Below are 13,788 nucleotides of genomic sequence, written 5' to 3'. Positions count from 1 at the left end.
TTTGATTTCAGATTGTTATTCATGCACTGCAGTGTACTCATTATGTAATCCTTTGGCAGCTAGCAAAAGTTACTGAAAGCAGTTCCACAAAGGTATGCCTTGTTCCTGTTGTATTAGTAAATAAACATTTGTACATAGCTGCAGTGTCATCAACTGAGAGCTGTGATGGAATTAATTAAGACTAAGAATTTTCTTTATAGTGGTATCTGCCTAATTCTGCTTTTCTAGTAAGTTCATTCAAGTTCATAGTTTTAGCAGTTAAATGCTTGACTTACAAACCTGGTGTTTACCTCACTTGTTATGTTTATATTATCTGAATGACAGCATTATGTTTAATTTGACAGAATTTTAAAGTAATTGTAAATAAATATGATATCAGGCATAATAACAATGCTAAGGAGGGGTAGACTGCAAATTATAAAACAGTGTGGTCAGTTTTACTACTCTCAAGTAGTGAGTTTGAATTTGTTTACAAACTGAACTACCTGTGACAAGTCAGTGAGATCTAAGAATTTGCACACTGTCATAGTATTCTTATTGGTCACTATGTTGCAATTCCACTTTGCTCTTCATCAGTCTTTTAAATATGTTGTTAAATAAAGGCACAAGAAGATGAAGTTAAATTTGAGATTTTCTGAGGGAGTGATGAGAGGGCCTGTTCTGGTTCTATGTATAGTAATCTTGAAGGGCAAAGCTCTTGCAAATGTCATCTTTCTAAATTCACTTCTTGAAAAATCTTGGAGGAAGGATTAAGGTTTCCTGTATCCACTGGGCAGCATTGCTTGAAGGGGGTGATCAGATGGTTGGCTGTGTGAACTGCCTCATGAAAAAAAAGTTTTTTGAAAGGCTAGATGGTTTAGGGTGGAGTTTGTAAGTGCTGAAACATTTTGATGATTTTTTTAAATTTGAAAAAACCCCCCACTATAATCAAACATACTGGAAGCTCTCCACAGTCCTGAAAGAAGAGTGCTCTTTTACTGGAAATTTATGCTGGAGTTGCACTTTGTTATTAGAGTTACTGTTATCTCCTCTCTGACATAAAGAAAGATGGGTTAAGTGAATTCAAGTTTTTTAAACACTTTGATTGCCATACTTGTAAGTAATGTACATGACTGCCACAGTTTACCAGGGAGATAACAAAGAGAACTCATGGCATTAATATTATAAGATTAATTAATAATTCATTTTAATGTGAGGATGTATACATTTTTTCTTTTAAAATTATTTTCATTTTAGGGTGTGGTAGTTGGAGCTCCTGGTAGATGCAGGAGTGGAAAATCATGCTCTGTAACTAATGATTTTATAACAGAGAACACCTGTGCCAGATTATGGTGGTTTTCCCCTATCATGTTGAGACTTCATTAGTCCAGTGAGTTATTACAGTCTGAAGGTGTGTTAACTACTTGTGAGCTTGAACACTGGCTGGCTAGTTTGCCCGTCTGTGTTTTAATGGCTTTACACATTTCCAACCCCAAATATCAGATAGGAAGTGGAGACAGATTGTTGAGAAGCATTTACCTGTGTGAAAGATTTGGAGGCTTTGTTAGCTTATTCTTTACAGGGTAAACAGTCTTGAGGTTTTTGTAATAGTGACTAAAGCTTTATCACAAGCCTGATGGCAGAAGCTGAGTGAAATACTGACAGTACAGTTTAGAAATAAAGGTTAACTTAGCTGTTTTGCAGTAAAATGTAATTTTCAGTACTTTCACCTGGAATGAAAATAATTTATTTGAGAACTTGTCCTTTATTAAGACTTTTTTCTGCTTCTACATAATAAATTTTTGTGAATTAAAGCTTTTAGGTTTAACTTCTGAACTACAACTATTTTGTTTTATTTAACTGCTTGACTGCTGCCAAATATATCAGGTACCTACAGAAGTTTCATTGACTTCTGACAGTGGAATATAACAGCAAAAAATAGACAGAGAACCAGAAGTGACAGAAATGTACTGTGCCTAAAGATTTGCTTGGTTGATTGGTTTATTTGTTTTTTTGCTGGTTGGTTTGGAGTGTTTTGTTCTCTGACAATATTAGGTGTTAACTGTGTGCTCTTGTGAACAGGTTGACTAAGTATGGGAATTAGCTTCATAATACAGGCTGCTAAATTAAAGACTACATAGATAGTTCAATTTTAATAAAAATGTAAATAAATAATTCTGTATGAAAGAAAGAAAATAGTCCCATGTGTAGTTCTCTTAACAACAGCGTAGTAATCTGAGACAAAAGTTTTTATGTGGGAAAGGTGTTCTAAAATAATTTTATACTTAGATTCCTGTCAAGAAGCAGCTGTTGCTTTTGTGATTCCCGTTGAGATTAAATCATATGTTGTACCTGCTTTCTTGAAGGAAGAGCCTTGTTTCAGTTTAGATTGCAGGGAGAGTTCTTAAACTTCTTTCAGGGGTAGTTCATCTTTGTTTGGGCTGATGCTGGTTACACAGCTGGTGTTTTGTATTATCACTTCCCCAGTTCTACAGGGCCTACAATCTTCACGTGATTGAGTAACACCAAGTGTGTCACACATGTGGGTGGGACTTCTACCAATCTGATACTTTATTTGCTCAGAAATGTGCTTTTTGGGAAGTTTTGTTTTCCAATGAATGAGGGAAGAAAACGCCAACTCTCATCTGATATTCTACTTTATCCCCAAGCAGTGAGTTAAAAAAATAAAATAATACCATGTAGCCTGGTCTTTTTTAGTTATAAGCAGCTGCCTGAAATCTGTCCTCTAGGTTGAAAATACAGATATTTTAAAGAGAAAATACTTTATGCTCTGGAATGTTTTTTGGGTGGGGGCAGGTGTTTGGTTTTTTTAGGTTTGATTTTGAGGGGGTTTGTTACTACTTTTTTAATAAATAACTTTGTGGTTTTCATCCCAACTGCCATTTTGTTTTGCACCACACAGGATGACCAAAGTGAGGAAATTGCTGCTTGGTATTTTTTTTTTTTTGTAATAGTAATTTTTGAATAATGCACTGGACTTAAATGTTACCACTACACAGGAGGTCTGTGGTGGAATACTCTGTGAAAATTCATGCACTGAATGTGACTATAAAATCAAAAAGTTAAACTGTTACATGAAATCATTCTCTTTGAAGGAGGATCTTCTACGTCTGAAGAAGCAGATGAGAGTGTTCTGTCAAATCTGTCAACACTACCTGACCAATGTAAACACTGCTGTTAAGGAACAGGTTAGTGACTGTTGTTTATACTGGTAGTCTTCTAATATTATACTTCTAAAGCAATTTTTGGTACTTATGTGGGAATGTGGTGTGTCCTGCATGTTCAGGCTGAACGCCCTTGGAGTGTGAATACACACGGTACTTGTATGCTTGCCCTCCTCAGGTAATGGAGGTAGGATTTGAGAATCAATTGAAACTGGATTCTTTCTAGTAATTTTAGGCAGCAAAACCTTTTATTCCAAAGGGCTTTTTGTTTCTTTAAATAATGACTTTGCAGGTGCACTGTAGAAACCTGGTTTCTAAGTTCAAGTGAGAGAGTTCCATTTCAAATCTCTTGCTTACCGTGTGCTCATGCCCACACATCTCCTGTGGAGCTGACGTTGGGTTCATAGGCTCAAAACTGGAAGAGCTAAGGACAGCAATTTGAGAGAAGTTATTTTTTTAGTTCTGTCTTTGAATGCTTTTACTTTCCCACATTTCTACAATTATATTTGTGTGCTTATCCACTGGAGAACCATTAATACACTCTCTCTCTCTCTCTCTCTCTCTCTCTCTCAGAAATGCTGGTATGAAGTTTTTGGGGGTTGTTCTGTATTTTTTTTGTCCTGTTTCAAAAAGAATTGATACATCATATTGGGAAACACTTGTTCTGAGGATAACAGGGTCAAAAGAAAAGGTTAAATACTTTAAGGGACTGAGTCTCTTCCAGTCTGTGGTCAAATAGTTCTTTGGTCATTTCACTCACAGGAGTTTGAAGTCCCAGTGAAGAGAACAGGTTACTGATAGCAGGGTTAATTCTAAGTAAATGCCTTTAACAATCTTGAGAATGCTAAGATGAAAAAAAAGAAGGGCAGTATCTCTCTATAGGGGAAGGACCAAATTATCTTCTAGGTAGACGGTTTAATTAAACAAATGGAAAACCAGGAGCCTCTTTGCTTCTAAAGATAATAATAACCTGGTTGAAGTTGAAAATCTGGTCCACTGAGTCGCACAATTGCAGCTTTTGAAACTCTTGCTAGAACAAGAATATCCCTGAAACTTAATAGATGTGTTCTGTGTGAAAGAGCTGCCTGGTATAATAGTCACAAGGTGTAGGGTGTGAAAGTGCAAGTAACAAAATTACTGAGGCTATGAGTAGGTCTCTTTAAAAAGCTGTATAACTCTCAGTCTGGTGAATGCTCTAGAAACTAGAACTACCCAGTTACACAGGGTACCTGTCACATAGGGTACAGTAGCCTTGGTTCCACTTTTCTTCTCTAATGTCATGAAGGGGCAGAAGGGACTTCAGAGGAGCAGGAAATTGTGACCAGGAAATTAGTAATATTCACTTTGAGGAGTTAGAGAACAGATCTGTTCATGGAAGTACTTGAGAGATTAGAGTTGCCTTGGTCTGTTCAGTTTGAAGAGTGTCAGTCTGTGTCAGGTACTGAGACATTTGAACTTTCCAGGAAGGTGGAGTACAGATATTTAAGTCTGACATCAGATACACAAGTTAGCCAGCAAAACAAAGGTGGTTGGACTTCTGGAAGTAAGACATTATGATTTAAAGGGGTTGAATGACCTCAGCTATTAGATGTTCTACAAATGTGATCAAAACAATTTTAAAAAAAGAAAGCAAAAAGGAGATTGTTATGGTTGGTGTCCCTAGTGACCTAGTGTAGTATCCATCAGGCAGAATTCTGGAGTTTCAGGCTCCTCATGTTTTAATCTCACAATGTTTTCATATATTTAGTTGGCTTCGTCTGTGCAGTATTTTTATTTGGAGACCCAGACTTGACATAGGAACCTGCTGCAAGAAGCTGTGCACATTTTGACTTCCAGGAGGCCTCTGTGGTTCTTCAGAACTTCACTGGCCTATGTACACTGATGGGCTCTTAAGTATTTTGTCAACTGCAAATACATTATTCAAAATAAAATCGACTTTCTAAGCAAGTATTTACTAACGTTTCTTTTTAACAGGCTTTCACAATTCTGTGTGATGTGTTGATGATCTTCAGTCATCAGATTATGACAGGAGGACGTGACATGTTGGAGCCACTTGTTTACACTCCTGATTCTTCATTGCAGTCTGAACTACTCAGTTTTATTTTAGATCATGTCTTCATTGATCAGGATGACGATAATAATAGTGCAGGTTTGTACAAAACTTATGTTCCCTTTACATTATTTACCTTGTAATTAATATGTATTTGCCTGTGCGTTTCTGGGTTTTGGGTGGGATTTTGTGGTGTTTTGGTGTGGTGGTTTTTTTGTCGCTGAGGGTTGTGCATGGGCACAGGGGTAGGTTTGGCTTTTAAATGTCGGCAGCTGATCAAAGCATTTGCTGGTTTGGGAACATGTAGGATAATCACAGTAAAGGTTTGGTTTAATAGGCACAGTGATATCGGGGAAGAGACTTGACAGTGGACAATGAAGTGCACTGCCACCAGAATTGAAATCTGATTTTTCTGAATCCTGACCACTAGCCCTATCACTTTTATCTATAAATGCTTAAATATGAAGCCTTTAAACCTGACAGTTGTCATGTTCTGAACTCTTCCAGATGGACAGCAGGATGATGAAGCAAGCAAAATTGAAGCATTGCACAAAAGAAGAAATCTACTTGCAGCTTTCTGTAAGCTCATTGTATATACTGTGGTGGAAATGAACACAGCTGCAGACATTTTCAAGCAATATATGAAGGTAAATCTGAAGCTTAGTGATCGTTAGTAAAACTACTAGAATATGGTAGCTGTGGATTTTAAAACTATTATTTAATTTTTACCTTACAAGATAACTGATTCAAAATGTGAAGAATTCAAAACTCCAGAGTTGTAGGCCTTTAAAAGTTCTTTTTCTGTATGCAGGGGTAAAAATGACTGAGATAAGTTTCACAGTTCCAGTGTGGGGGTGGTAGGGAGGGAGGAAAGAAACTTGCTCATTATTTTTTTATGTTGTTTTTAATAGATTTATTTTCTTATCCTGATTGATGGTATATTTTTAAATCAGTTATTAGTTTAGCAGGCCTTTTGAGAATCTTCTCCCAAAGATCCTCTCTAATGTCTAGCCTCATCAAATAATTTCAGTTTAAACTTTGTAGAAGAGAAACAAGTTTTGAGTCCCACTCTCCCCATGTTACCTTTATATCTGTTTCAATCTTTCTTAAATATAAAAACCCCTTTTGGCTCCTGGGATTCACAGCTGCGCAATAGTATGAGTTCTCATTCTGTGAACATGATAAAGCTTTGCTCCTTGGTGATTACCTTAAAAAATTTAAAACTTGGGCAGGCTGCTCTTATCTGTCTGAGTGCCCTACATATATTTTGAATCTCTAAATAACTAATTGGGTCTTTATTAAACCTGAAATACTTAAAGAACTGAACAGGCAACTGTCTTCATTGGAAAAATTTCAGCTGTGATGCTGTCTGTAGGTGCCTCTTTTCAGCAGAGAAAATAGAAAACTCCCCACCAGAGTTCCAGGAGTTACTAAAAAGATTAGAATTTAATCTTGTACCCTAAAGGGGTGAACACGTGTCATTAACAAATGTGTCATGGCCTTGAAGATAAATAGGTCATTCTGCCTCTAAAGTAATACGAACAACAAGAATGAAAAGAAATGTTCATGTTTTTAATAGCAGATCCTAGATTTTATTTTCAGAAGAATTCAGTAGTTGTAATGTTTTCAGCTAATATTGAAAGCTAATGTTTTTCTTTTCTTGTTTTTTGTAGTATTACAATGACTATGGTGATATTATTAAAGAAACGATGAGCAAAACAAGACAGATAGACAAAATCCAGTGTGCTAAGACACTTATTCTTAGTTTGCAACAGGTAAGAATTTACAATATTTTTATGAATGAATTCCACACTGTAGATCATGTCCTGTTTAATAACTGGTGTGAGGTACTGATGAAGGAATTCTTATAGAAGGTGGCAATAAATAGGTCTAAACTGAAACACATTTTCTACAACTCTTTGAAAGACTGCAGAAGTCTTCTTATGCTTAGCAAATATTGTGCTATGAAAAGTCTATGTGAGAGACCAATAAATACAAAATCAATAACTGTGACACCTTCATAAGTCTAAAACAATAGTTTAACTAAGAGTTTACTTACTTGTGAACAGATAACCAAGGGAAAACACTTCCTGCCTGCATGGTGGGGGATTGTGGTTTTTTTTTTTGTGGGGGTTTGTTTTATTTTGCTTTGCTTTGATGTGTTTTTCTGGTTTTGGATTTGTTTTTTTTTAACCTGAGAATTAATGGGAAGTGTTAGTAATTCAGTATCAATGTTTGGTAGGGGCTTCACACATACTCGATATTAAAACATGATTTAATGCTCTCTTCAGTAAATGATCTTCCTTGTGTGGAGAACTTCCTGTGTGCTTGGACAGTGTGCATTTCAGGGTTTAACTCTGAAGTGCAAACTTCTCAAGCATAGCCTTGACTTAGTTGTCCTAAACTTCCATGTTTGTCTCTTGGTGTTGTGAAATTAAGGGGGGGAAGCTGTAAAATATAGTTTTTTACTACAGCTTAACTCTGTGTGTATTGGTCCAAAGTTTGACATAATCTTTAAATACATGAATTTCCCTTCTCATTTCATACAGCTTTTCAATGAAATGATTCAAGAAAATGGTTATAATTTCGACAGATCTTCACCAACATTCAGTGGCATAAAGGAACTTGCTCGACGTTTTGCTTTAACGTTTGGATTGGATCAGTTGAAAACAAGAGAAGCTATTGCTATGTTACACAAGTAATTGTGGGCTTTGTATTACTTCCATTTTTGTAAACACTAACAGAAAATTATCTTTTCAGTCTTTCAAAGTGAGTTTGGTAGTACAAAACGCATCAGCTCTAGAGATGATACAGCCAGTTTATGAATTGAGATGACTGTAGTTTTGTTTCTGAGTAAAACCCAAATGTTAAATGTTGTTGGTGTTCTCCAGCATCATTTTTAAGCCTGTAAATGATAGCAGTGGTGATGCTATAATGAAAAAGTATTTTTAATGTCTTACCCACAACAGTAAGAACTGATCCACTTCACTGTCAGTGGTGGTTATGTTGGTCTCATGCAGAAAACTTGCAATGCAGAGTAAAGTGGCATGACAGAAAGTGTGTCCGGATTCACTGTTCACTTTTTTTGACAGAATATGGAAACAAATTATTGCTTTCTTAACATAAAGGAGAGAGGTTCAGTTCTTATAGCTCACTGTGCTTAGAACTTTTTCTATTGTTTGTGCTTTTTGTGACTTCATTTTTAACTTTTTCTTAGGGATGGCATAGAATTTGCTTTTAAGGAGCCTAATCCACAAGGTGAGAGCCACCCGCCATTAAATTTGGCATTTCTTGATATCCTGAGTGAGTTCTCCTCCAAGCTTCTCAGACAAGACAAAAGAACAGTGTAAGTATTTTTAAAGTATTCTTGATATTTATGATCATAACCACAAAAGGCATGCATCAGAATAAATATTTATGTGTATTGTATTCACCTCAGGTGGAATCAAATATAATAACAGAGGGAAAATTGTTTTTGTCCTTGTTGTTTTCATTTTATAGTGGATGAACAGAAATCACATTGTGGATTTGCTGTTGTCAGGCCTTTTTGTTAACTAGATGAGGAGCATTGGGTGTTAATTTTAGTAGTTAATTATCTTGATGTGTTAACATCTTGTTACAGATATTTTGCATCTTGGTAATTATGTTTTCCATTTAAAGGTATGTTTACTTGGAGAAGTTCATGACCTTTCAGATGTCTCTACGAAGAGAAGATGTGTGGCTTCCTCTCATGTCCTACAGAAACTCTTTACTAGCTGGTGGGGATGATGATACTATGTCAGTGATTAGTGGTATTAGTAGTCGAGGATCTACAGTAAGAAATAAGAAGACAAAGCCAGCAACAGGCAAGCGGAAAGTACCTGAAGGTAGAACTTTTCTCATCTTAAAATTTACTTGAGTAGATATTCATATAAAGTATACATGTTGTTCTCTGTTTGTTAGCAGGAGTGTATTGAAATACTCCAATGTATTTTTTTAAAACAGGATAAGTTCTGTACATGTCTGTGTCTTAGTGGGAAAGCTGTTCATTTGAAGATTCTGAATAAAATAACACTTGATTCACGAGAGGAAATAAAGGCACTACACTGTGTTAAGTCGCAGAATAGAAAAGTGTATTAAATACTGCAGCCAGTGATTATAAATCCAGGCCTTCTGAGGCACATGTAAAACTTGGTGGTAAAAAGTAAAGCAGTCTATTCTCAGTAAGCAGAAAGGACACGCATGTAACTTGTGTTTAAACATTCAGTTTTAGAGTAGCTTGAAAAAAACTTTACTGATGTTCTTACTACATTTCCTTTCAGCTGAAGAAAGCAGCAGTAGTGACAGTATGTGGCTGAACAGGGAGCAGTCGATGCACACACCAGTCATGATGCAGACACCTCAGCTGACTTCCACAATAATGAGGGAGCCCAAGAGATTGCGACCTGACGAGAATTACATGGGTGTCTATCCTATGCAGCCCGAGCACCACCAAGCTCCCCTCGATTACAAGTACGTAGATGAGTAGGTCTGCTTTGTGTTAGTGTTCATACACAAAACCAGTACATGTTTAAAATAGAATAATGGTCTTTTTAAGCACGCAAGTAACGTGGATGTTGGCTCAAAGGCAACAGGAAGAAGCCGCGCGACAACAACAGGAGAGGGCAGCGATGAACTACGTCAAGCTGAGAAGCAACTTGCAACACGCCATGTGAGTGAGAGTGAAATGTTCCTTCAGTGGTTTGGGGAGGGTTTATTAAATGCAGTGTTACACCTGTGTCTTTTAAGAGGGATCCATGTTCTAGTTCTTACCTTGTTTTTTTCTGTGTCCTGAAATGTAAAGTTGCCTTAGAAAAGCGGTGGTAAATGAACGTGGCATTTCTTGCTTATTTTGGAACTGAGATTCCAGAAAAATTGAATAGTAGTGAGCCATGTAATAAAGGGAACTGGTTGTTGAGCAGTGTTATCTGTAGCAGATAGATGCAGTTAATACATGTGAAACATCATCTTTATGTATTCCTAACTCCAGAATCGTATTTAGAAATAGAACACTGCAAACAAGTTTTTAAATAGGTGTTCAGTGTGTGGAGCAGAAAATTTCTGATCAGCTTAAATCTACTATTTCTGTTGCATTTTAATGTACAAGTATGCCTTTAAAAGAAGCTGCTGTCTTCAGCATTTCTGTGATTGGTACAGACTTTGTCTCTCCTAAACTGAACCAAAGTTGAGAGGAGACCTGTAGTATCAGTTTTTGTAGAACTTGCCAACCCAAACACACAAAACACTTCCAAAGTCCTCCATATTGTGGATGAAGATGAACACAATCTAATGTTTTTAAACAAGTGTTGTCCTTCAGAGGTCATACACTTTTACTGGAGTGTCACTTACTTCATTATGAGTCATCACATGTGCATTTTGACAAGCATGTTAATAAAAGTATGTTCCAGAACTCGTTTAGCTGAGGGGGGAAGACTAGATTTAGAAGTTTTCTGCTTTCCTAAGGACTGTGTGGATCTACAGGAAAAAAAACTAAAACCATGGGCATATATATTGAGGAGCTTTACATCTTCCCCCTAATAACTTTTAATTGTTCTGTTATCAGTACTTCATGTAACATAGTTTCAATGGTGGCTTTTTTAATACAGTGACACCAGTTAGTGAAAATAGAATGACTCCTTACTTTTCTCATAAGGTTTGATGTTGTGTGTAGAAGTTGTGAGGAAAGAGGATGAAGGACTGTGTGGGAATATTGTAATGGTTTTACACATCTACTTTGTTGCAAAGACATTTTTCCTTGCCTTATCATAAGGCAGAAAAAATTTTACTTTAAGTGGCAAAACTTAGGTTCTTTTTCATTTGAGCATTAAGTGCAAAATTAGGTGTGGTTTAGATCTGCTTATCAATTCTCACAGAAACAATTCTCTCAGAATCCCCATTTAGCAATGTACCACATTTCAGTTATCTTTGTTAGCCATTCTCCCACACTCTTCTTAGTATCTTCTAGCTGGTTAAATGCCAGCTTTCTTTAATAGTAGTTGTGCATTATTTTAATTACTTAATTCCATTAGATAAAACAGAAATGATCATTTGTTGGCAGTTCCTTATTGAGCATTAACCTTTTAAATATTCAGATAAAACTTAACTTGATTTAGTGCTACACAGAATGTTTTTCGTTTCGTTTCAGTCGACGTGGCACAAGTCTAATGGAAGATGATGAGGAGCCAATTGTTGAAGATGTGATGATGTCATCAGAAGGGCGGATTGAAGATCTTAATGAAGGCATGGATTTCGACACCATGGACATAGACCTAGTAAGAGATTTAGTTACGTTTTTAGTGGACTTGGGATTTGTATTTCTGCTTTTAAAGTAAGATATTTGAATCAGATTTTCCTTCTGGGGAAACAGAAATATCCTTCTTGTTGCTCTCTGCATTGTTACAGAGAGCTGTGCTAAAGAGCTCTGTGCTGCTGTCAGTAATTCTTACTACACTGTAAAACCTCTGGTTTTCTTGTGAAATTACAGTTAACCTGTTTATTTGTTTGCTTTCTAAAGCCACCATCAAAGAACAGGAGAGAAAGAACGGAACTAAAACCAGATTTCTTTGACCCCGCTTCAATCATGGATGAATCGGTAGGTTAACTTATGTAAGGGAAATAATGTAAACTCAGTCTTAAGGTTACCATACTCTCTTACTTCAGATTTTAAGTGGAAAGAATTTAATCTTCAAGTTGTCTTTATTAGCTTATTTTGGCAGATTGGTACAGTCGGAGAAATATTTTATGCTGTAATTCAGCTTCATAAATTCTAAGATAGTCAGTGTTCTTTGCAAGTTTATAGGATTTTTGTTCTTAATATTTATATGTAGCTATGTAAAAATTAAAAACCTTTGAGTCTGAGGAGAAAACAAATCTGGTATGGAAAAGACCCTTGCAGAGGTTGATAGCAAAGAACATTAAAAAAATAAAAATAAAAAATCGTGCACACACATTATAAAAGGCAAATTTCCTGTTGTGCTGAGCTTAGTTCAGTGACTCTGTTGTCATTACCAGTTGTCAGCATTGGATGGTTTGAGTTTTGTGGGTTTTTCGGTTGGGTTTTTTTCTTTTTTTTTTTCCTCTTCCATTTTTTTTTAATTGGCATATTTACTTTTGTGCATAAGTAAGATAATGAAGAAAATGGAGATAATACAGATTCCTGTTTATAGAGATGAGAGGTATTTTTTCTTTCCATATAAAGTTTTAGGTCCAAAACATCCGAAGTCTGTAGTTTCTGCTTGCAGTTGCCCTTTTATCCGACTTGATAAATCTGCAGTCTCTATTCTCTTTTAAAAATCTGCATGAGGGATTCCTTCTGTCTTGAACCACTTGTAATGTATGCAGCCATTTTTGACCTTGTGTAGCTGGTACAAAATTACACTGGAAATAACAAGCTGCAGCAAGCCAGCAGAGGACAGTACAACAATGCTTCCTGGGAATCTTGGACAGCTTGGTGGAATTTGGAAGACGGTTATGTATTTTTTTACAGTATTGTTGCAGCGTGAACATGTTCTTGTTTATGGGAGAAAGAAGTCCTAAATACTGTTTTAAATGCAAATCCATATATTTTGTACCAGTAGGCCTTTGCTTCAGTAATAATGAATCAGTTAGGTCGTGCGTCTGGCTGTCGTGTGTTCTGTTCCTCAAGTAACACCAAGAAAGTATCTCACTTGTTCGGATTTAAAATAGTTCTTCCCTTCCCCTTCCCCATTTTTTTCCTGGATTTATCTGTGAAATAATTGCCAGTCAGTTTTTAGCCTGGCAGTGCTGAATATTTGGCCTTCTACAGGTACATTTCGTTGCTTTCAGAAAGCTTTTAGCTTCCCAGTTCTGTCAGAGCCGCTCTAACAGGTTCAGTGCCCGCGAGGTTCCCGTCCCTGGCTGCGTTTCCCGGGCGCGGCCGCGCGAGGGCAGCCGAGGGCAGCGCCCGGAGCCCCTCCGTGCTCCACGGGAAAGAGCCAATTTCGGAAATGCAGGAAAAAAATAAAGAAAAGCTTCTCAGAATAAAGTTAATTTGCTTTATTCTCATACCTTATTTCAGAGGTCCGCTGTTCTCAGAGTTGCTGCACTTGTTTTTAATAGACCCAGGCGTAATAAAGCAGTTTAATTTTTTGAGATGCATGTGGTATATGATGAAAATTTTAGCCTGTCTGCTCATGTTTTGATGTGCCCGGTTATTGCCGGCACCAGAGGCAGCTCTGACTGTGTGCTACATTGTATGATGCATCTAAAGTGAATTTAATTGAAAAAAACCAGTAAAAATTGGTTTGTAAACAGATAAAAGTGAACAGCAGTGTTAAGATTCAGGAAAATTAAGTCCCTAGTGACTCTTTCTGATTTTATAAAGTCCTGTAAAAGCTAGGACAGTCACAAAATCTGGATCCTCTGGTTGGTTGTGTTTTTTTTTTTTTGGCATATCAGTGGTGATACCTGCTTGCTTTCACGAAGGAAGTGGAAACTGCTTCTTTGTTTCAGGAAAGCTTTTTCTTACCTTAGTCACACAGTCCCAAAGGACAGTTGTTTGATTTTACCTGATGATTGCTTGATTTTTTTTTTTTT

At 36.6% G+C, this 13,788-nt stretch overlaps 1 protein-coding gene across 3 annotated transcripts in view; it reads left to right on the top strand.

Annotated features, from left to right (window-relative positions):
• The window catches only part of STAG2 (stromal antigen 2), a 69,996-nt gene extending 56,214 nt beyond the window's left edge, over positions 1 to 13,782 (top strand). The window contains exons 22-34 of one of the 3 annotated variants that reach the window (XM_017818314.1): positions 12 to 92; positions 3,096 to 3,188; positions 5,139 to 5,313; positions 5,722 to 5,861; positions 6,888 to 6,989; positions 7,764 to 7,912; positions 8,432 to 8,560; positions 8,875 to 9,080; positions 9,516 to 9,705; positions 9,821 to 9,904; positions 11,378 to 11,504; positions 11,747 to 11,824; positions 12,594 to 13,782. In XM_017818314.1, coding sequence (XP_017673803.1) covers positions 12 to 92; positions 3,096 to 3,188; positions 5,139 to 5,313; positions 5,722 to 5,861; positions 6,888 to 6,989; positions 7,764 to 7,912; positions 8,432 to 8,560; positions 8,875 to 9,080; positions 9,516 to 9,705; positions 9,821 to 9,904; positions 11,378 to 11,504; positions 11,747 to 11,824; positions 12,594 to 12,734 — 1,695 coding nt within the window. In that variant the 3' untranslated portion in view covers positions 12,735 to 13,782. Of the gene's footprint in view, positions 1 to 11; positions 93 to 3,095; positions 3,189 to 5,138; positions 5,314 to 5,721; positions 5,862 to 6,887; positions 6,990 to 7,763; positions 7,913 to 8,431; positions 8,561 to 8,874; positions 9,081 to 9,515; positions 9,706 to 9,790; positions 9,905 to 11,377; positions 11,505 to 11,746; positions 11,825 to 12,430 lie in introns of all 3 variants that reach the window. The other 2 variants (XM_017818305.1, XM_017818323.1) reach the window with 2 other exon arrangements.
• Positions 13,783 to 13,788: the final 6 nt, after the last annotated feature.

This window comes from Lepidothrix coronata, unplaced genomic scaffold, assembly GCF_001604755.1.
Source record: "Lepidothrix coronata isolate B3197 unplaced genomic scaffold, Lepidothrix_coronata-1.0 Scaffold2, whole genome shotgun sequence".
Taxonomy (NCBI): Eukaryota; Metazoa; Chordata; class Aves; order Passeriformes; family Pipridae; genus Lepidothrix; species Lepidothrix coronata.
Note: the sequence above shows the minus strand (reverse complement) of the source record. Positions and strands in the feature narration are given on the sequence as shown.